Source organism: Dipodomys ordii, unplaced genomic scaffold, assembly GCF_000151885.1.
Source record: "Dipodomys ordii isolate 6190 unplaced genomic scaffold, Dord_2.0 Scaffold117, whole genome shotgun sequence".
Taxonomy (NCBI): domain Eukaryota; kingdom Metazoa; phylum Chordata; class Mammalia; order Rodentia; family Heteromyidae; genus Dipodomys; species Dipodomys ordii.
Window position 1 is genome coordinate 4,942,283 of NW_012267333.1, and position 24,022 is coordinate 4,966,304.

Genomic DNA, 24,022 nt, shown 5'->3' on the forward strand with positions numbered 1-24,022 from the left:
ATAAAAGAACAAAAACAGGATAAGGAATTATACTTTTAAAAAATAACCCTCAACTTCAGAGAAAAAGGAAAACAGCAATTCCAAAAAAGATGGAAAAATATGAAAATCAAGTAAATTTTAATATTCAACTAAACTGGAGTTTATTGGATGGAACACACCCTAAAATTTTTAAACATTGGTTTTATATCTCTATTTACAAATACAACAATGGCAAATCAAACACTTACTTCAAAATTTATTTTTAATGTATATTACAAAATTGAGAGAACAGGTTTATGCAATGAAGCAGACTGGATACATGGTCCTCAAGTTTTTAGCAAATGCTCACATAAGGTCTGTTACAGCAAGATTTTAACAGGGAAACTTTCAGAATCTCAGCCCAACAATATTACAAAAGAAGTGTTACATTTGCCTGTTTCCTGAGACCATAGTCATCCAACACCTTTTATAGGAAAGGTCAAAATTTGTAAGTTTTCCCTATTAATAAAATTAATATTCATCAACCATATAGATGTTGGTGATGTCCAAAGAATTCCTTTGACTATTGTAGCATAAGGAAGTCAAAATGTGATTGGAGATTCTGTATGTCTTTCAATAGTAACTAATGAATGAAATTTGAATATGGCCAATCTCTACAACTATTGAGATAACTAAATGGTAAGGATGGTTAATTAAATATACTATATTGCATTTATTGATCTCTGACTGTTCATCCTCCCTTGCTAGAAATGAGCCAATTTCATGAATGTTCTGTAAAGCTATCTGTAAATGTATAAATATAAAATTATTTGTAATGCATTGCATTACTAACAACTCAAACGCAAAATTCAGTAAATGATAAATGCTTACTCAATATTATTTTTAATTTCAAAAAATATATAGAAATACTAGCAAATACAGTCTATTGGGCATAATGAGGAAAGAAACATTGAGTGAAAATTTTTACAAATGAAATTGATATATGAAAAGGCAATTTTTTTAATTTAATAAGAAAGCAACAGAATATAACATATATTGAAAGATTTTTAATTTAAAATTACCTATTATAACTTAACTGCTGAAATAGAGAAGTTGAGGCTTTCAATTTATTAATTTACTTTTATTTTTGGCAGTGTGGAATTTGAAAAAAGAGATTCGTTTTGTAGCATGTACATTGTTGTATTCATACTCAGAAACCATTTAGGATATAATCAAATGTATTTTTTATTAATATATTTTAAACTATGGCTTTGTAATTACTTTATAAAATAATAATGGTTGGATTGAAACAATCTGGGTAATGTGTACTTGTTGTAAACTTCAAAACAACAAAATATAGAAAAAGAAACTATACTTTAAAAAATAACCTTTCATATTAGAGAAAAATGAAAAATGTAATTCCAAAATATTCAGGGAAAAATTGAAAATTAGGGAAATTTTTAGTATTCAACTAAACTGGATGCTAAAATATGTAAGGTTTCTTGAATTAAATATTTGCTTTATATCTGTATTTAAAAACAATACACTGGCAAATCAAACACCCATTATCCCAGGATAACGGGTTAATGCAATGCACACACTCAATATGTCACTGGATGCATGTTCCTCAAATGTTTACCAGAAGCCCACATGAGAGATGTATTGCAGGAATGTTTCAAAATGGAAAACTCACAATATCTCACTCCAAAATTTGAGAAAATGAAGGTTATATTTGTCTGTTTACTGAGACCATACTCATTCCACACCTTTTCTGTTCACAGATAACAAAAATATGTGTTTATCTTATATAGATGAAGAAATGACTAAATTTTCAGTCATTTGTTAACTGTTCTGCAGCTAAAAAAATCATTACTTATTATGCAAATCTTGGCATCTGGAACTATTAATGTGTGTGTATATATATATTTCTTCATAATAAAATTTGATAAAATTGAATTATGCACAGAGTACTTTATGACATGGTTTTAAGAATTACAAATATTGAGAGAGAGAGACGGTGATGCTTCTTGTTGCTTCTTTTTTTTCTCTGTTGTTTGTCTAATGTCTTTGGAGGATGTGAAGAGGGGTGCAGAAATGGAGGAATAAAGGGTGACCAAATTCAACCATCATCCTTAATAGACATGACATTGAAAGTGAAGTATGCGATTGTAGTGGAGGAGACTGAGAAAGAGGGGAAGGAGGAGCTGATATTGTACATAAAGCAATATGCGCATTACCTGACTTATGAAACACTAACTCTACTTTAAAACATGTGAATAACAACAATAAATATTAAGAAAAATAATTATATTTGAAATCATTATATTACACAGATGTTCCCCTTAAGAACACATTTGTTTAATTTTCTTAAGATTTCTTTGATACTGGGGCTTGAACTCATGGCATTATGCTTCCTCCTGCCTGGCATTTTTTTCTTTTCTTTTTTCTTTTTCTTATGTGGTGCTGAGGAATTGAACCCAGGGCCTCAAGCATGCAAGGCAAGCACTCTCCTACTGAGCCACCTTCCAAGCCCTGCTTGGCATTTTTGACTCAAGAATATATTTTTGGCGAGACAACTCACTGACTTGTCTGCAAAAGCTGGCTTCAAGTGGCAATCCTCTGACCTCAGGCTCTTCAGTACCTATTACAGGTATAAGCCATGGTGCCAAGGTAAAATGAGGTTTCATTAAGAACTCTCACTATTTTATGTACCAAACTTTATATTTTGAGCATCTATACAGGTATATGACCTAAAACACACAAGCACACAGACATCTATATATGTATATATATATAAACAATAGTGTTATCACATATTAGATGAATTTGAATTATAATAGGAATCTCTAACAGCATATACACATCATCTTTAGATAAATGAAATAGAATTTTACTATGAAAATGTTGATGAGATTCTATTTTTTTTTTTAGAAAAACCAAGGTAATTTTAAACAAGTAAAGTAGCAAAAGATGAATTTACACACTTCAAATCATAGTTATGTTAGTTGCCAGAATGCAGCTCTCTTCTGGACAACTCGAAAGAAGGCATTTTTCACTTCCTTGTTTCTAAGACTATAAATGAGTGGGTTGAGCATGGGGATCACAATCGTGTAAAACACAGAAGCCACTTGATCCTTGCCCAGGGAGTAGGACTTCTTGGGTTTTAAATAAGTAAAAATGATTGTGCCATAGAAAATGGTGACCCCAAGGAGATGGGAGGCACAGGTGGAGAAGGCTTTCTGCTTTCCTGAAGTGGACTTAATTTTCAGAATAGTAGAGAGAATGGACACATAGGACCAGGACATTGTGGTAAGGGACAGTAGCAGGGTAGAACTACCACAAATGTATACTGCAAATTCAGTGGCATATGTATCATTGCATGACAGAGCTAAAATTGGAAATACATCACAGAAAAAATGTAGAATTACATTGGATTTGCAGAAAGGCAATCTGACTATAGAAAGCACAGTGAAAGAACAATCCACAAAGCCAATCATGTAAGTGCCAACAATGAGGGCCCAGCAGCATCTGGAGGACATTATAACAGGATACTGTAGAGGATTGCAGATGGCCACATAGCGATCATAGGCCATTGCAGAGAGGAGACAAATTTCAGAACTAGCAAAGAAGGCAAAAAAATACATCTGTATGAAACAGCCCAGGAATGTGATACTCTTGGTGGAAGTCAGTAAGTTCAGTAAAGTTTTAGGTGTGATGACACTTGAGAAATTGAGGTCAATGAATGAAAGTTGAATGAGAAAAAAATACATAGGGGTGTGAAGCTGGAGATCCAGACAAATTATCATGATCATGCCTACATTTCCCAACACAGTCATCACGTAAATCAGGAGAAACCCCAGAGATAATGCCAGCTGCATCTCTGCAGAATCTGTCAGCCCCATAAGGATGAAGTCGGTTACCTCTGTGTTGTTCCAGGTTCTCATAGTGTGCTGATGGACACTGTTGAGAAGTGATGTGTGATCCTTAGCTCTAGTGTTTCTCAAATGAGTTGTCTTTATATGAAAGATCCAGCATTTTTTCAGTACCTAGATTGCATTATAATTAATCATAAACTTTGCCTTATGATTTCAATTTAATCATGAACTCCAAATAATGGGATAAAATTATATGTAGGTATTATATAACTAAAATCAACTCTCATCATTTTATCCTATAATATGCTAAAACACTTTATGAAAATATTTAAGCAATACAATATGCTATAACTTATATACCACTTTTTTGTCCTTCAATATTTTTATGGTTATTATTAATAATATTATTATTGTTACTGTTATTTTGAAGTTGTGCAAAATGATTACAATTTCATAAGTCAGGTTATAAGTATAATGAATCAAGGACAATATTACTCCCATCTTTATTCTCCAAATTTTTCCCATCCAGTGTCTATCTTCAATTAAATTTAACCTCTTAAGTATACTTACTGTGGGGTTGGCAAGGTGGCTCAGTGGTAGAGCCCTTGCCTTGCATGCATGAGGCCCTGTGTTGACTTCTCACCACCACATAAGCAAAAAGAAAAAAGCCAGAAGTGGTGCTATGGCTCAAGTGGTAGAGCACTAGCCTTGAGCTGAAGAGCTGAGAGACAGTGACCAGGCCCAGAGTTCAGGCCCCACCACCGAAAAAAAAAAAAAGAATACTTACTATGAACACAAGTTGGTCAGTACAAAACTTCTTCCATAGTTGTAAACCAAATCTCATTTTAAAACATCCTGTTCCTATAAGGTACTAAACATCTCTGTAATATAACATTTGTTTTCCTTTCTGTAGTTATTATTAAACTTTTGTGGAATTCATTTTGTGTGAGGTAAATTCAAACTCAAGAAATTTTGTCAAGTTGCTCAAAAAAGTTTCCCAGAAAGGTCTATCTCTAAAGAATCCCATGGAGATACTCTAAGAGCAATGTGTCCTTTTTGTCTCTGTCTGATATGTCCAGGAGGCTTTATTTAATGGAATAGGATATTATGCAATACTTTGTCATCCTCTGCAACCAATTTCTAAGGAAAGTAACCTGGCACATTTCCATGGACAAATGTTCAAGTGCTAAATCTGCATGAGATTTTCACTTTAGAGCTCCACAATTAGGAGGAAGATCACCTGATCACATTTGATGCAATGTGAAATATTTCATTGAGGATTGTTCCCCCAAATGAGTAGGTAAATGGGGGAACCTCAGAATGTACACAGTAAAAATCAGGAAAAGTTTCTTGTGAATCTTGCATTGAGTGATCATCAAAGTAATTTCCCTGCAAATATGTATGGAACATATTTCCCTAAGAAAGTAGGTACATTCCCTACAATTTCCAGAGACAAACGATCTGCAGATTTGAGCAAAGAAGTTATCCTCATATATCACATAGATATCCACTGAGCTTTTGGAAGGCAGTGCTCTTTTAGAAGACAGAATGTTTTAGTCTTGGAGACTAGAAATTCAGCATCAAAGTATGTGTCAAGCAAGGGACTTAACCCCTGCTTTCATTGTATTTGATGTTAAAATAAAAACAAATCGTTTAAATAGGGGTACAGGTGGATCCATTGCAACAATGAGATGTATAAGTCGTTATGTAGAAAAAGGAACTTTACAACTTTGGGGGGAGGATGGAGGTTGGGGAGGAGAATGAAAAAGAATGGGAAGGGGAAACAAAGGAGGAGGCAACAATGCTTGATAAGAAATGTACTCATTAGTTTGCCCATGTGATTTTTAACTCCTCTGTACGGTATTTTCACAATAAAAAAGAAGAAAAAGGATAGTTCAGAGTGATTTTCTATGCCCCCTTAATATGCTTGGCGAATGTTGAATCACTTGGAAAAAATTATTCTTGTGGAAGATTTTCTCAGCAATAAAAATTAATATTCGTCAACCCTAGAGATGTGGATAATGGCCAAAGTGTTCTTTTGTGTATTGAATCATAAGGAAGTCAAAGTGTGATCAGAGACTCTATACCTCTTTCAAGTGTAAGTCATGAATGACATTTGAATTTTTCAATTGTTAATCTCCACAACTATTTGCATGACTGAGAGATAAGGGTGGATGTTGCAATTTATACAGTATACTGTATTTGTTGATTTATGGATTTTCAACCAACCCTCCTAGAAATATGTTAGTTCCATGAATCTGTAAAGCATTTCAATACCAATGACAACTAAAATAAAATTTCAAGAAATGGTAAATGATTAGTCAATGTTATTCTCAACTTCAAACAAAAATATATAGAAATGCTATACATATGTATTGTGTATAGCATTGTGAGGAAAGAAATATGTAGTGAATATAAGGGGTAAAATTGAAATGTATTAAGAAAGTAGAATATAATAAGTACTGAAAAATTCAATAAAGAACTTGAAATTATACTAATGTAATAATTAACTGCTAAAATAGACAAATTGAATTTTTTCACTTTATCAGTTTATTTTATTATTGGCAATGAGGAAGTTGAAGAAAGGAATTCTTTATGTTTTTTATTGTAAAAAATTATTTACAGAGGTATTACAGTTACATGAGTAAGGTAATGAGTTCATTTCCTATTAAGCATTTTTACTTCCTTTGTTTTTATTTACTTATTTATTTATTGCACAGTTTTTATTGTAAAAATACTGTTCAGAGGGTTTACAGTTACATGAGCAAGGTAATGTGTACATTATTGTTGTACACATTATTGTTGTACACATTATTGTTGTACACACATTAATGTGTACATTATTGTTGCCTCCTCCTTTGTTTTTCCCCTACTATCCCTTCCCTCCTACCTCCACAATAACCGCCAATGTCCTCCAACTGCCAAAGTTGTAAAATTTGTTTACCACATAGTGTCTTATATATATCATTGTTAGAACAGATCAACATGTATCCTTATTTCAGCATTTGGTTATTTCTCTTCCCTTCCCCAAATTAGAAAAATATATATAGAAGATGCAGGGCACTGACATGAGCAAATCAAATACAGTGAAAACAGGGGTTATACCATGTGGAAGCACATACAAAAGAAGCAAAAAATTCAAATAGTACATTTTAAGTATGATAAAAAACTATAGCAAGAAAGAAAAAAAAACAGTTGTGTCCTTTCATTTCACTTAACATCATCTTATATGGTCATATGTACATAGCTTTTGACCTTTCCTACTTGTCTTAGAATTATACTAGTCATTGCAAATAAGGAAAACCATAGGACCTCTGTTTCTTTGGGCCTGGCTTACTTCACTTAAGATGTATTTTCCAAGTTCTTTTGTAGTAAATACACCGTTATACTAACACACAGAAGTCACTAAGAAAAAAGGAAACATAATTTTTATGCCTTAGATTTGTAGTGACTTTACACAATTGTAATGGTTGGATTTAAACAATCAGTGTAATTTGTAATTGCTATAAATTACTAAATTACAAAAATAGGAAAAAAAGAAATATGCCTTAAAAATACCTTTAATATCAGAGAAAAGGGAAAATAGCAGTAGAAAAATATACAGATGAAAATGAAAATAGAGGAAATTTTAATATTCAACTAAATTGGAGTTGATTGGAAGGCACAAAACCTGAATTTTTAATCAAATATTTGGTTTATACCTCTATTTACAAACACAAAAATGGAAAATTAAACATGGATTCAAAATTTATTTTTAAAGTATATTGCAAAATTGAGATCCAACCTGCTAGAAATAAGACAATTTTATGATTTTTTGTAATGTTATTTGTAAATATTGGTAAAAAATTAGTCCTAGTAAAGCATTTCATTACGAATAGCAACTCAAAGAAAATTTCAGTAAATTATAGATGCTTAATTACTATTATTCTCAACTTGAAACAAAAATATATAGGAATGCTAGCAAATACATAGTCTACAGAGTGTAGTGAGGAAAGCGATATTGAGTGAAAATTCTTTCCAATGACAGTGATATATTACAAGGCAAAGTTTTGAAATTTGTTAAGAAAACAGTAGTATATAATAAATATTGAAAGATTCAATAAAAACTTCAGTTTTTAACTTAAAAGAATCTATTAAATAACTACTATAATAGACCAGTTGAAATTTTCATTTTATTAATTTACTTTTATTTTTTTGGAAGTGAGGTGTTTCAACAAAGTGATTCATTTTGTAGTAACCAAAGTGTTACAGGTATTTAGGTAAAAATCAAATATAATTTTTATTCAAACATTTTAGACCTTATCTTTGTAGTTACTTTACAAAATTATGTTGGTTGGATTTAAACAATATGTGAAATTTGTACTTGTTATAAATTTTAAAACAACAAAATACAGGAAAAGGAACTTTACTATTAAAAAATCTTTAATATCAATGAACAATACAAAATCAATTCCAAAATATGCAGTGAAAAAAATGGAAAATTAGGGAAATATCACTGTTCAACTAAGCCAGAATTTATTGGATACCAGAAACACTTAGAATTTTTAAATCAAATATTTGCTCTATATTTCTCTTTACAAATATTGCAAGGGAAAAATCAAACATTAATTCAAGAATTTATTTTTATGTATATTCCATTAAGCCGAAGAAATGGGTTAATTCAATGAAGCAGAACTAATAGGTCACTGGATACATAGTCCTCAAATGTTTAGCACATGCCCACATAAAAGATGTTACTGCAAGAATATTTTGACATGGAAAACTGACCATATCTCACTCTAAAAGTGTTACAAAATCAGTGTTTCAATCTCCTGTTTACTGCAACCGTAGTCATTCAACAGCTTTTCAGATTAGATATAGTGAAAATATAGATTTATCCTATATAGCTGAAGAAATGACTAAATTTTCAGCCATTTGTTAAAAATTATGCAGCTAAGAAATCATTACTTATTATACAATTCCTGGCATCTGGAACTAGTAATGTGTATATATAGATATATTTCTTCATGATAAAATTTCTTATAATTGAAATATGCATAGAAGGGGCTGGGAAGGTGACTCAGTGGTAGAGTGCTTGCCTTGCATGCATGAGGCCCTGGGTTTCATTCCTCAGCACCACATATGGAGAAAAAACCAGAAAAGTTGCTGTGGCTCAAGTGGTAGAGCGCCCAAGAGTTCAGACCCAACATCGACCAAAAAGACAAAAACAAGCTTTGTTGGGGGCTGGGGAGGTGGCTCAGTGGTAGAGTGCTTGCCTTGCATAGAATACTTTATCAAATAGTTTTAAGAAGTACACCTGTCCAAGTAGAGATGATGGTTCTTCTTGTTGCTTTTTGGTTTTGTCTTTTTCTATTTTCTTGTTTGTTCTTTTCATTGTCTTTGGAGAATGTCAAGAAGGGCCCAGATTTGGAGGAACAAAGGGTGGACAAATATCACCATGGTACTTAGTAGACTTTATGATGAAAATGAACTATGCAACTTGTGGTGGAGGAAACAGAGATTGCTGAAGAAAGAGGTGATATTGTACAAAAAGAAATATGCTCTGTATAACAAATTACTAATAACAATAAAATTTAAGAAAAAGTTATTACACCTGGAGTCCTTACATTACACAGATGTTTCCCTTAACCACATTTATTTATTTTTAATTTTCTTAAGATTACTTTGATATGGGGGTTGAACTCAGGACATAATGATGCCTCCTGCTTGGCTATTTCACTCAAGAAAATTTTATGGGGAGAAAACTTACAGGATAGTCTGCAAAGGCAAGCTTCAAGTGGCAGTCCCCTGATCTCAGAGTCTTGAGTATATATAACTGGTGATAGTCATGGTGTCAGGGTAAAATTGAAGTTACCCTAAGAATTCTAACTATTGTGTGTTTTACATGTTAGTTGATCATTTATACATGCATATGAATCAGAAGCACACACACAGACACATATATAAACAATACTTTATCACATATTATATGACTTTAAATTGCAATACGAATCTCTTACAACATATACCCAGGAATGTATACAATCATGTGTAGAAAAATAAAACCGAATTCTACTGCAAAATATCAATGAGTTTCAAATTTTTGAGAAAAACAACGGAGTTTTAAACAAGTAAAGCAGCAAAGGATGAATTTACACATTTCAAATCATAGTTATGTTAGTTGCCAGAATCCCCCAGTCTTCTTCACGACTCAAAAGAAAGCATTCTTCACTTCCTTGTTTCTAAGACTATAAATGAGTGTGTTGAGCATGGGGATCACAATCGTGTAAAACATGGATGCCACTTGATCCTTGCCCAGGGTGTAGGACTTCTTGGGTTTTAAATAAGTAAAGATTGTTGTGCCATAAAAGAGGGTAACTCCCAGCAAGTGGGAGGCACATGTGGAGAAGGCTTTCTGCTTTCTTGAATTGGACTTAATTTTCAGAATAGTATAGAGAATGGACACATAGGACCAGAATACTGGGATCAGGGACAATAATGGTGTAGATCAACCACAAATATATACTAGAATTTCATTGGCAAATGTATCATGGCAGGATAGAGCTAAAACTGGAAATATATCACAAAAAAAGTGATGAATTACGTTGGAATTGCAGAAAGACAATCTAGGTATAGAAAGCACAAGGAAAGAACAATCCACAAAGCCAATCATATAAGTGCCAATAACCAGGGCACAGCAGAGTCTTGAGGACATTATAACAGGGTACTGTAGAGGATTGCAGATAGCCACATAGCGATCATAGGCCATTGCAGAGAGGAGACAAATTTCAGAACTAGCAAAAAAGATACAAAGGTACATCTGTGTGAAACAGCCCAGGAATGAAATACTTTTGGTAGAAGTCAGTAAGTTCACTAAAGTTTTAGGTGTGATGACACTTGAGAAACTGAGGTCAATGAATGAGAGGTGAGCGAGAAAAAAATACATAGGTGTGTGAAGCTGATGATCCAGATAAATGATCATGATCATGCTGAGGTTTCCCAATACAGAAATCAAGTAAGTCAGAAGAAGCAGCAGAGTTAATGCCATCTGCATCTCTGCAGAATCTGTCAGCCCCATAAGGATGAAGTCCAGCAGCACTGTTTGGTTCCAGCTTTTCATAGTGTGTCGATGGACACTGTTGAGAAGTGGGGATGATCCTTAGATCAAGTGATTCTAAAATGAGTTGTCTTAATATGAAAGATGCAACATTTTTTCAGTTCCCTAAGCTATGTCAAAATTAATCATGATGTTATGCATTTTAATACCCTAAATTGTGTCATAATTAATCATAAAGTTATATATTATGACATAAATTTAACCATGAAGTCTAAATAATGATATAAAATTACACTTAGACTAATGGTTACTGTCTCCATTTTATCCTATAATGTGCTAAAATATTTTATGAAAATATTTAAGCAATACAAAATGCTAAAGCTTCCATATTACTGTTTTTACTTCCAATATCTTTTTATGGGGTATTATTACTATTATCATTGTTAATTTTATTATGTAATTGTACAAAATAGTTACAATTCCATTAGTCAGGTTATTTATACAAAGCTTTTTGGTCAATGTAACTCCTTTCTTATTCTCCAATCTCCCTTCCAGTGTCTGTCTTCAAGTCAATTTACTTTCTTAAGAATACTTACTGGGAATGAAAGTTGGTCAAAAAAAACTTCTTCCAAAATTGTAATCCAAAATTTGCTAAATTTAGTTTTAAAATATCTCCTTCCAGTGAGGTACTAACCATCTCTGTAATTTAACATTTGTTTTCTTTTCTGTAGATATTTTCACATTTATGGTGCATTTATTTTTTATTGCAAGGTTAATTAGACTTAAAGAACTTCATTCAGTTGCTCAAAAGAAAGTTTCCCAGAAAGATACGTCTGTAAATAATCCCAAGGAGCTACTATAAGAGCAGTTCATGCTTTCTCTCCCAGTCTGATATATCCAGAACATCTGATGTAATAGGTTTAGGGTATTACTTTGTCATTATCTGCAACCAATTTTGAGGAAGTTTACTTGCATATTTTCAAGGACAAATTTTCAAGTGCTAAATCTGTATGATTTTTTACACAGTGGAGCTCCTCAATAAAGAAGAAGATCTCTTGATCTCTTTTGATGCAATGCTTTTTTAATGTCTGTGGTTGAGTGCTACTCTAGTAATGAATTAGTTAATAAACACCTGAAATATTTCTTTTAGCATTGTTTTCCAAAGATGAGAAAGCCTATCGGGGAACCTCAAATGTACACAGTAAGAATCAGGAAAAGACTCTCGTGTATTGTACTGAGTGATCATAAAATTTATCTTCTTGCAAATATGTATGGAAAATATCCCCTTAAGTAAGTGTGCTGGGGGCTGGGAAGGTGGCACAGTGGTAGAGCATTTGCCTTGCATGCATGAGGATCTGGGTTCGATTCCTCAGCACCACATAAGCAGAAAAAAAAGCCGGAAGTGGCTCTGTGGCTCAAGTAGAAGAGCGCTAGCCTTGAGCTGAAGAACCAAGGGACAGTGGCCAGGCCCAGAGTTCAGACCCACGACTGGAATCCCGCACCCCCCCCGACAAAAAAAAAAAGAAAAAGAAAGTGTGCCCATTCCCTGATATTTTAAAATACTACTAGCATGAGTAAAGAAGCCATGCTTATGTCTTATAGGCATATCCAATGAACTTTTAGAGGTCAAGGCTATTTTAGAAGTCGGAGAATGTATCCAGTCTTGGAGACTAGAAATCCAGCAACAAACAAATTATGTGACAAGCAAGTACGTTTAAGTTAAGAGGAGAGCTCAGGGTGATTTTTCTGTGTCACATTCATATGATTGGTGAATGTTGAACAAATTATACTTCTGCAAGATTTCCCAACATTAAAACTAATATTCATCAACCCCATAGATGTTGATGATAGCCAAACAATTTCTTGGAATATTGTATCATATGGAAGTCAAAGTGTTATCAGAGACTCTGTATCTCTTTCAATTGTAAATCATGAAAGAAGTTTGAATTTTGTCAAAGGCTATCTCTACAACTATTGGCATGACTGAGTGATAAGAATGGTTAATTCAATTTATACGCTATACTCTATTGATTTATGGATGTTCATCCAGTCCTCCAAAAATATTTCAGCTATGTGAATATAGCAATTTGTAAAGCATTTCATTACCAATGACAACTCAAAAAAATTTCAGTAGATGATAAATCCTTAGTAATTATTATATTCAACTTTAAACAAGAATATATAAGACTGCTAGAAAACACATAGACTATAGAGTGTAGTGAGCAAAGTAATATTGAGTGAAAATTCTTACATGTGACATTGATATAGGACTAAGCAAAGGTTTGAAATTAAGAAAGCAGCAGAATATAATAAATATTGAAAGATTTAATAAAGAACCTCAGTTTTTAAATTAAAATAATCTATTATGCAATTAACTGCTAAAATAGACATGTTGAGATTTTTCATTTTATTAATCTACTTTTAATTTTTGGAAGTGAAGAGTTTGAACAAAGTGATTCATTTTGTAGCAACTGAAATGTTATATTCCTACTCAGAAGGCATTTAGGAAAAAAATCAAATATATTTTTTATTAAACATTTTAAATCTTAGCTTTGTAGTTACTTTATAAAATTATGTTGGTTGGACTTAAATAATCTGGAAATTTGTACTTGTTATAAATTTTAAAACAACAAAATACAGGAAAAGGAACTTTATTGTTAAAAAAATCTTTAATATCAATGAACAATGCAAAATGCATTTCTAACATATGCAGTGAAAAATTGAAAATTAAGGAAATATCAGTATTTAACTAAACTGGAGTTTATGGGATATTACAAACTGTAAGGGTTTTTTAATCAAATAGTTGCTTCATATTTCTCTTTACAAATATTGCAAGGGAAAATCAAACACAGTTCAAGAATTTATTTTTATGTATATTCCATTAAGCTGAAGAAATGGGTTAATTCAATGAAACAGAACTGATAGGTCACTGGATACATAGTCCTCAAATGTTTAGCACATGCCCTCATAAGAGATGTTACTGCAAGAAGATTTCAACATGGAAAACTGACAGTGTCTCACTCCAAATGTTTTACAAAATCAGTGTTAAAATCTCCTCTCTACGGCAACCATAGTCATCCAACAGCTTTTCTGATCACATATAGTGAAAATGTGGATTTATCTTACTTAGCTGAGGAAATGACTAAATTTTCAGTCATTTGTTAATAGTTATGCAGTTAAGAAATTATTACCATGCAAAGCCTGGCATCTGGAACTATTAATGTGCATATATATTTCCTCATAATAAAATTTCTTATAATTTGAAATATGCATAGAATATTTTATGACATAATTTTTAGAAGAACCCATATCCAAGTGAAATGATGCTTTTTCGTGTTGCATTTTTGTTTTTTCTATTTTGTTTTTTTTTCAATGTCTGTAGTGAACATCAAGAGGGATGCTAAAACAGAGGGATTAAGGGTGAACAAAAGCAACCTTGGAACTCAATAGACATTATGTTGAAAGTGAATTATGCAACTTGTGGTGGAGGAATCAGAGAGATGAAGGAAGAGGAGACATTGCACAAAAAGAAATTTGTTCTGTATAACACCTTAATAATAAAATTTAAGAAAAAGAATTACACCTAGAATCCTTACATAACACAGATGTTTCTCTTAAGACCACATTTATTTATTATTAGTTTTCTTAAGATTATCTTGATACTAGGGCTTGCGCTCAGGACATAATGATTTTTCCTGCTTGGCTTTTTCACACAAGAAAATCTCTTTGGAGGGAAACTCACAGATTTGTCTGCAAAGGCTGCCTTCAAATGCCAATCCTCTGATCTCAGTGTCTTGAGTACATATTACTGGTCGAAGTCATGGTGCCAGGGTAAAATTGAGGTTACACTAAGAATTCTAAGTACTGTATGTATCACCTGTTAGTTATTTTGATCATTTGTACACATATATGAACCAGAAACACATACACGTAGACACATATATATGTATATAAATAAGTTTTATCACATTTCATATGATTTTAAATTACAATAGGAATCTCTAACAACGTATACCCAGGAATGTATAAGACTATGTGTAGATAAATAAAATACAATTTTACTATGAAAATATCAATGAGTTTCCATTCTTTTTTTTTTTTTTTTTTTGGTCATGGGGCTTGAACTCTGGGATTGAGTGCTGTCCCTCAGCTCTAGACTAGTGCTCTACCACTTGAGCTACAGCACCACTTCTGGTTTTCTGGTGGTTTATTGGAGATAAGAGTTTCACAGACACTCCTGTAAGGGCTGGCTTTGAACAACCATTCTCCTGAGTAGCTAGGCTTACAGGCGGGAGCCACCGGCGCCCTGCAAATTTCCATTCTTTTTAGAAAAACCAAGGATATTAAACAAGTAAAGCAGCAAGAGATGAATTTACTCATTTCAAATCATAGTTATTTTAGTATCCAGGAGCCCCCTTTCTTCTGCACAACTCGAAAGAAAGCATTTTTCACTTCCTTGTTCCTAAGACTATAAATGAGTGGGTTGAGCATGGGGATCACAATCGTGTAGAACACAGAAGCCACTTGATCCTTGCCCAGGGAGTAGGACTTCTTGGGTTTTAAATAAGTAAAGGTGGTTGTGCTATAAAAAATGGTGACCCCCAGCAGGTGGGAGGCACAGGTGGAGAAGGCTTTCTGCTTTCCTGAAGTTGTCTTAATTTTCAGAATAGTAGAGAGAATGGACACATAAGACCAGGACATTATGATAAAGGACTGAAGGAGGGTAAAACCACCACAAATGTATACTACAATTTGAGTGACATATGTATCATTGCAGGACAGAGCTAGAATTGGAAATATATCACAAAAAAAGTGATGAATTACATTGGAATTGCAGAAAGGCAACCTAGCTATAGAGAACACAGTGAAAGAACAATCCACAAAGCCAATCATATAAGTGCCAGCAATGAGGGCCCAGCAGAGTCTTGAGGACATTATAACAGGATACTGTAGAGGATTGCAGATGGCCACATAGCGATCATAGGCCATTGCAGAGAGGAGAGAAATTTCAGAACCAGCAAACAAGACACAAAGGTAAGTCTGTGTGAAACAGCCCAAGAATGAAATACTTTTGGTAGAAGTCATCAAGTTCACTAAAGTTTTCGGTGTGATGACACTTGAGAAACTGAGGTCAATGAATGAGAGGTGAGTGAGAAAAAAATACATGGGCGTGTGAAGCTGGCGATCCAGACAAATTATCATGATCATGCCGAGGTTTCCCAGAACAGTCATCAAGTATGTCATGAGAAACAGCACAGATAACGCCAGCTGCATCTCTGCAGAATCTGTCAGCCCCATAAGGATGAAGTCGGATCCCACAGTTTTGTTCCAGGTTCTCATAGTGTGCTGGTGGACACTGTTGAGAAAGAAGAGGTGATCCTTAGCTCAAGTGATTCCCAAAGGAGTTATGTTTCTATTAAAGATGAAGCATTTGCTCAGTACCCTAAGTTGTGTCAAAATTAATCATAAAATTATGCATTTTTTTCAATACCCTGTTGTGTCATAATAATCATAAAGTTATATATTATGACGTTAATTCCATCATAATTCTAAATAGTGATAAAATTACATTTAGATATGATATAACTAAAGTACCATTCTCCATTTTATCCTATAATGTGATTAAAACATTTTATGAAATTATTTAAGCAATACATAATACTAAACCTTATGTATTACTCTTTTTCAATCCAATATCTTTTTATAGTCTAACATTATTACTATTACTATCATTGTTACTGTTTTTATGTAGTTGTACAAGAGGATTACAATTACATAAGTCAGGTTCTGAGTCTAATGCTTCTCTCTAATGTTACTCTCTTCTTTATTCTCCAATTTTCCCTTCTAGTGTCTATCTTGAAGTAAATTTAACATCTTAAGAATACTTACTGTGAACATATGTTGGTCAGAAGAAAACTACTTCCAAAACTGTAAGACAAATTTTGCTAAGTCTCACTTTAAAACATCCCATTCCAATGAGGTATTAACCATCTCTGTAATATAACTTTTGTTTTCCTTTCTGTAGTTATTGTTACACTTTTGTGGTATTTATTTGAAGTCAAAGAACCTTTATCAGGTTGCTCAAAAGAGAAGTTTCCCAGAAAGGTATATTTCTAAAGAATACCAAGGAGCTACTCTAAGAGCAATGTATGTTTTTACTCCCTCGCTGATATGTCCAGGGTGCCATATTTAATGGTTGGGATATTATGCAACACTTTGTAATCCATAGAAACAAATTCCTAGGAGTTTACTTGGCATATTTTCAAGAACAAAATTTCAAGTTCTAAATCTGCATGAACTTTTCACACAGAAGCTCCACAAACAAGAGGAAGATTACCTGTTCTCTTTTGATGCATTGCTATTTAATGTTATGTTTTCTTAAGAGCTACACTAGTAATGAATGAGATAATAACACCTGAATTATTTCATTTAGGAGTATTTTGCCAAGATGGGGAGGCAAATGGGGGAATCTGAAAATGAGCCCAGTAAGAATACGGAAAAGATTCTTGTGAAACTTGCTTTGAGTGATCATAAAATATGTTTTTCTTCATATATTTATGGAAACTATTTCCCTAAGAAAGTATGCTCTGTACATTGAATACAACAAGAATAGTTCTTTCTTTTTATTTGATTGAGTTTTCTTTTTCCATTGTTTTTTATTTTTTTTTCCCCTGGCAATCACTGTCTTTGAATCTGGTACCCTGTGTCTTATATACATGTTTATCATGATTTGGGAAAGGAAAGGGCAATAACAAAATGCTGAAACAAGGACACAGGATAACCCATTGCAACAATGATACTCACAAGAAACTATATTGAAAATGAACTTTATAACTTACTGGGGTAAGGGCAGTTGTGGAGGGAAGGAACAGTGGAAGAAAAACAAAGGAATGCGTTACAATGTTTGACAAGAAATGTATTCATTACTTATTCATGTAACCCTTCTGTACAGCACCTTTACAATAAACAAAAATCTTGAAAAAAAGAAAGTGTGCTTATTCCCTACATTTTTTATTTTTATTTTTTATTATTGTTTTGTTTATTGTGAAAATACCGCACAGAGGGGTTACAATTACATGAGCGAGGTAATGAGACCATTTCTTATCAAGCATTGTTGCCTCCTACTTTGTTTCCCCTTACCATTCCTGCCTCCCCAGGTTGTAAATTTTGTTTTTCGACAATGTCTTGTGTCTTGTACATCTCATTGTTGCAATGGGTCCACCTGTATCCCTATTTAAACAATTTTTTTCCCTTCCCTTCCACAAATTATACCAATATCAAACATTTTATTGGTACGAGTAAAGAAGCTATCCATAGATATCCAATGAACTTTTGGAAGGAAGTGCTATTTTAGATGACAGAGAATATTTCTAGTCTCCAAGACTAGAAATACAGTAGTTAAGTATGTGACATTCTTGAAACTTTAAGACAAAGGATAGCTCAAGGTGAATTTCAGTGTCACCTTTTTATGCTTGGTGAATGTCGAATCACCTGGAACAAATAGTTATTCTGCATAATTTCCAAATAATAAAACTAATATTCATAAACAATATAGATGTTGATGATAGCCAAACAATTTCTAAGATTATTGGATGGGGAGGAAGTCAAATGTGATCTGATGTTTTGTATCTCTTTCTATTGTAAATCATGAATTAAATTTGAATTTTGTCAAAGGCTATCTCCACAACTATGATGATAAAGATGATGTAGTGATAAGGACCATTGACTCAATTTGTACTCTAAACTATATTTATTAATCTGAGAATGTTCATCCAACCTTGCTAGAAATATCCCAATTCCATGAATATAGGAATTGGTAAAGCATTTCTTTACCATTAACAAAGAAAATTTCAGTAAATATTACTCTTAACTTCAAATAAATAAACATAGGGATACTAGCAAATAATGGTATACTTATGAAAACAAAATTAAGTAAAAATTCTTTCAAATGACATTGATATATGATAAGGCAACATTGTGAAATACATCAAGACAGTAGCAGAATACAATTAATATTGAAAGAGTTAATAAAAATCTTGGTCATTGTGAAATTATGAGAGTCTATTGAATGATTAACTTATGAAATAGGTAAATTGAAGTTTTTAATTTATTCATTTTTATTTTGACAGTACAAATTTTGAACAAATGGGTGCTTTTGTAGCAAGTGCGGTGTATTAACACTCAGAAGGCATTTAGAAAAATTATATTTAACTTTTAATCAAAAATTTAGACATTTGGTTGGTAGTTAGCATATAAAATTAAAATGGTTGGATTTAAACAATATGTCTAGTTTGTACTTGTACTGTATCTTAAGATAAAAATAGGAAAAGGAACTGTACTTTTAAAAAGTTATCTTTAACATCAGAGAAAATTGTCAATCGCAATTCCAAAATATGTTGAAAATTGACAATTAAGGAAATTTTAGTATTCAACTAAATCTGATGCCACAAACACTAAATTTATTATCAGATATTTGCTTTATATTTCTGTTTAAAAATATTACAAGATCAAATCAAACATTTAACTCAAGTATTTATTTTAAAGTATTTTTCAAAGCTGAGGAAAGAGGCTAGTACAATGAAGCAGCCCCAAGAAGTGAATGGATACATGGTCCTCAAATGTTTAGCAGTTGCCCACATAAGAAATGTTAGTGCAAGTAAATTTCATCATAGAAAAGTCACAGTATTTTAGTCCAAAGCATTGCAAAACAAGTTTTAAATCCGCCCATTTCCTGAGACAATATTCATTGGATAGCTTTTTATTGAAAATCACAAATACAACAGATTTTTAAGTGACTACAAAAAGTTCCAGAAGAGCACAGTAAATGACATAAATTCCATTCAAATAAGTCATATGTATACACACAAAATTGTTCACTGAGAAAAATATACACCATGTTCGGTACAGTATACCCCTTAATAATGAATTTCAAAAGAATGTTTCAAATTACTTTCATTCAACATTAACATATGCCTTTTTTATCTAAGATAAATTTATATCAATAGTTTATTCTAAAGATGAAATGTGAGGTTTTCCACATCTGCTATTTAACTTGCTGAGTTAAAATTAAATGAAACTAATTTAAATAAATATGCAGTGGAGAGGCAGGCATTGGTAAATCACACCTGTTATCTTGCTACTGAGGAGGCTGATATCTGAGCATCCTTGTTGAAAGTCAGCCCTGGCAATAAAAGGTCTGTGAGAGTCTCATCTTCAATTACCCACCAAAAAACCAGAAGTAAAAATTTCAGGGACAGAGCCCAGGTACTGGGTTCAAGCAACAGAAAAGGCATAGATAAATACACAAGAAATTAGAAAAGCATGTGCTTTACAATACTAAAGGAACAAGACTTACATGACAAAGACAAGCACAAAAGGTGCTTCATTACTCATATATCATATGCATCAGAAATTAAGATTAATCGTGCCGGTGAGCAAATTGAGCCTTAACTAAGTGACTTGTCTTCATGCTATACATAAGAAAGTATATTATGTAATAAAAATGAACAGAAAACTGTTTCCATTGGACATATATACTTTTCTCCCCCATAAGAAAACTTACTAAACACCCAATTATAGAACACATGACTTAGGATATAATGTCATAGTTGTAGGCAAATAATTTGTGCTGTACATTAGTTGTCCATTGAAGTAACTTTGTATAATCTAGAGATTCAATACAGACATCTAATAATAAATTCTTGGAAATGTCAGTTAAGGTAAGAGAAATGAAGCACAACTGAATCTAAGCATGCGTAAATGAATCACATCTTCTTTCCAACAGACCATGAAAAGTTTGCTTTAAATGCCTCACCTCACTGTCATCTTAGTTGCTTGGGGCCCCTTTCTTCTGCATGACCCTAATGAAAGCATTTTTCACATCCTTGTTTCTAAGACTATAAATGAGAGGGTTGAGCATAGGGATCACAATTGTGTAAAAGACAGAAGCCACTTGATCCTTGCCCAGGGAGTAGGACTGCTTGGGTTTTAAATAAGTAAAGATTGTTGTGCCATAAAAAATGGTGACTCCCAGCAGGTGAGAGGCACAGGTGGAGAAGGCTTTCTGCTTTCCTGAAGTGGACTTAATTTTCAGAATAGTAGAGAGAATGGACACATAGGACCAGGACATTGGGATCAGGGACAGTAACAGTGTAGAACCAGCACAAATGTATACTACAATTTCAGTGGCATATGTATCACTGCAGGACAGTGCTAAAATTGGAAACACATCACAGAAAAAGTGTAGAATCACATTGGAATTGCAGAAAGGCAATCTGGCTATAGACAGCACACCGAAAGAACAATCCACAAAGCCAATCATGTAAGTGCCAGTAACCAGGGCCCAGCAGAGTCTTGAGGACATTATAACAGGATATTGTAGAGGATTGCAGATGGCCACATAGCGATCATAGGCCATTGAAGAGAGGAGAGAGATTTCCGCACTACCAAAAAATATGAAAAGGTACATCTGTGTGAAACAGCTCAGGAATGAAATACCCTTGGTGGAAGTCAGTAAGTTTGCCAAAGTTTTAGGTGTGATGACACTTGAATAGCTGAAGTCAATGAATGAGAGGTGAGTGAGAAAAAAGTACATGGGGGTGTGAAGCTGGTGATCCAGACAAATTAACATGATCATGCCTATGTTTCCTAACACAGTAATCAGGTAAATCAGGAGAAACAGCAAGGAGAGTGCCAGCTGCATCTCTGCAGAATCTGTTAGTCCCATAAGGATGAAGACGAGAACCTCTGTGTTGTTCCAGGATCTCATAGTGTGCTGATGGACACTGTTGAGAAGTGAGGGGGGATGCTTAGCTCAAATGATTTCCACATGGGTTGTCTGTATATGGGATTTTTTTAGTACCCTTGGTTGTCTCATAATTAATAATGAAGTTCTACATTATAACTTAAATATAATCATGACCTATAAAAATAGTATAAAAAGACATTTATATATGATATATTTAAATGTAACTTTCTCCATTTTTAACCTATACATGCTCTTTTAAACCATTTAGGGAATATAAAAATGTTATACCTTACTATTATTCCCATTTCTAAATTAATAATTAGGGAGAAATCATAAATAGAATATCTATTTGTGGCTTATTATTATTACTACTACCACTATTATTATTATTACTATCTAATTGTACAAAAGGGTTACAATTCCATATGTCAGGTAATAAGTAAATGCTTGGTCAATATTATCCCTTTCTTTAGTTAAAAAATATTGTAAAAGTGATGAACAAGGTGGTTACAGACAAAAGTAAGGTAATGAGTCCATTTCTTTTTAAACATTGTTACCCTCTCCTTCATTTTCTCCTGTTTCCACTTCCCATTTCCCTTTCCAAGTTATACAGTCCATTTCCAACATAATGCCTAGTGTCTATTCTTTTGTCCTGCTATTTCTTTTTTTATATTGTGAGAATACCATACAGAGGAGTTACAATTACATGGGCAAGATAACAAGTACATTTCTTATCAAGCATTGTTGCCTCCTCATTGTTTCCCATTCCCACCCCTTCCCATACTCCTCCCTTTCCGCCACCCAATCCTCCTCCCACCCCACACCAAAGTTGTTAAGTTCATTTTTCGACATAACGACTTGTACATCTCATTGTTGCAATGGATTCACCTGTATACCTAGTTAAACGATTTGTTGTTTTCCCTTCCCTTCCACAAATTATACCAACATCAAATACAGTGAAAGTATAGGTTATACCGTGGGGGAGGGACCTACAAACAACATAGAAATCATCTTATAAATATGATAGAAACAATTGCATGAAAGGAAAAAAAAATTGAATACTTATCTTGGGGTTCATTCCACTAACATGAACTTATCTGACCTTTTCTGCTTGTTCTGCTATTTCTATGCTTACCTTTCCCTTCCACTGATCAGATAAGCTTATATTTTTATAAGGCAAGAAAACAGAGAAGCCACACTTTGAGTGTCAAATTTTGTAGTCTTTATTAAAAGGCCATTGACTGCATGGTAGACTCCTGTCTCAAAGACCAGCAGCCAACAATACACCTAACACTGTTAACAAAACAAAACAAAACAAAACTGAGCCATGCAGGACAGAGAGGAAAGAAAAGAAAAAAAGCATCCAAGGGATAGCTGAATTGGAACAGCATGGTGACCAGAGAAAAGCCAAGAGGCAGGAGACAGGAGACAGGACACCAACATGCTATGAGGCATAGCATAATGGCATCTGAGCTGGTTCTCCCCTAAGTAGGGTGAGGTCAGGGGTCAGGGTCCTAGGAAACTCCTAATCCCAGGCACTGGCTGACAGGTTTAGTAACCATCCAGGCCCCCAGGGATTCAGGCAGCCCAGCACCCTGCCCTCTCCCCACCATGAAGACAAGATGCCAGATTTTACCATCTACCAACTGACCGGAATGGCCCCGGGGCAGAAATTTGTTTCCAATTCTTGGAGTTCATTATGGTACATTTCATTATACGTGGTCCTATGTACTCAACAATCGTGCTATTGTTATCCCCTGCTCAGAATATCATAGACATATTCTTATTATGACAAATGAGGGAAGCCCTGAAAACTACATTTCTTTGGGCTTGTTTTGCTTTACTTACAGGAGGAAATACGATAAAGACTAGGGCTCCCTCGCACAGATCAAAGAAAAGTTGGATAAATGGGATTGCATTAAACTGCAGAGCTTCTTCATGGCAAAGGAGGGAGCTAGCAAGGTAACTAGAAAGCTTGTTGTTTTTCCCCTACCATCCCTGGAGAAGGCTTACAATCCTTGACAAGAAGTGTACTCATTACCTTGCTCATGTAACTGTAACCCCTCTGTACAGTATTTTCACAATAAAAAACATTTTAAAAAAGAAGAAAGCTTGTTGTTGTTTTGTTTAATGTACTGCATGATTTCTTTTTCCTTTTGTGTTTGTTTCCTGCTGTGGTTTATCCCCTGTTGGCACTTTATTTGATTTTGGCACCCTGAGTTTTGTATATATGTTCATCTGTATTAGGGAAGGGAAAAGGAACAAAAAACAAACAGTGAGACAAAGGACAAAGGAGGAACCAATGCAACACTGACACTCACACAACACTATGTTGGAAATGATGTGTACAACTTGAGAGGGGGTATGGGTGAAGGGAAAGAGGAAGAAAAATGAGGAGAGGATAAC

The 24,022-nt window shown here is 33.6% G+C and overlaps 3 protein-coding genes and 1 pseudogene across 3 annotated transcripts; all 4 read right to left on the minus strand.

The window, feature by feature from the left end:
* Positions 1 to 2,954: 2,954 nt before the first annotated feature.
* LOC105995357 (olfactory receptor 8H1-like) lies at positions 2,955 to 3,902 on the minus strand. Its single transcript, XM_013029062.1, has one exon. The coding sequence runs from the start codon at positions 3,900 to 3,902 to the stop codon at positions 2,955 to 2,957; it is 948 nt and encodes a 315-aa protein (XP_012884516.1).
* A 6,082-nt stretch (positions 3,903 to 9,984) lies between these two features.
* On the minus strand, positions 9,985 to 10,932 carry LOC105995358 (annotated as a pseudogene).
* Positions 10,933 to 15,261: 4,329 nt separating this feature from the next.
* Positions 15,262 to 16,209, minus strand: LOC105995359 (olfactory receptor 8H1-like). The gene has a single exon (XM_013029063.1). It carries the CDS (start codon positions 16,207 to 16,209, stop codon positions 15,262 to 15,264), a length of 948 nt encoding a protein of 315 aa, XP_012884517.1.
* A 4,486-nt stretch (positions 16,210 to 20,695) lies between these two features.
* LOC105995360 (olfactory receptor 8H1-like) lies at positions 20,696 to 21,637 on the minus strand. The gene has a single exon (XM_013029064.1). It carries the CDS (start codon positions 21,635 to 21,637, stop codon positions 20,696 to 20,698), a length of 942 nt encoding a protein of 313 aa, XP_012884518.1.
* Positions 21,638 to 24,022: the final 2,385 nt, after the last annotated feature.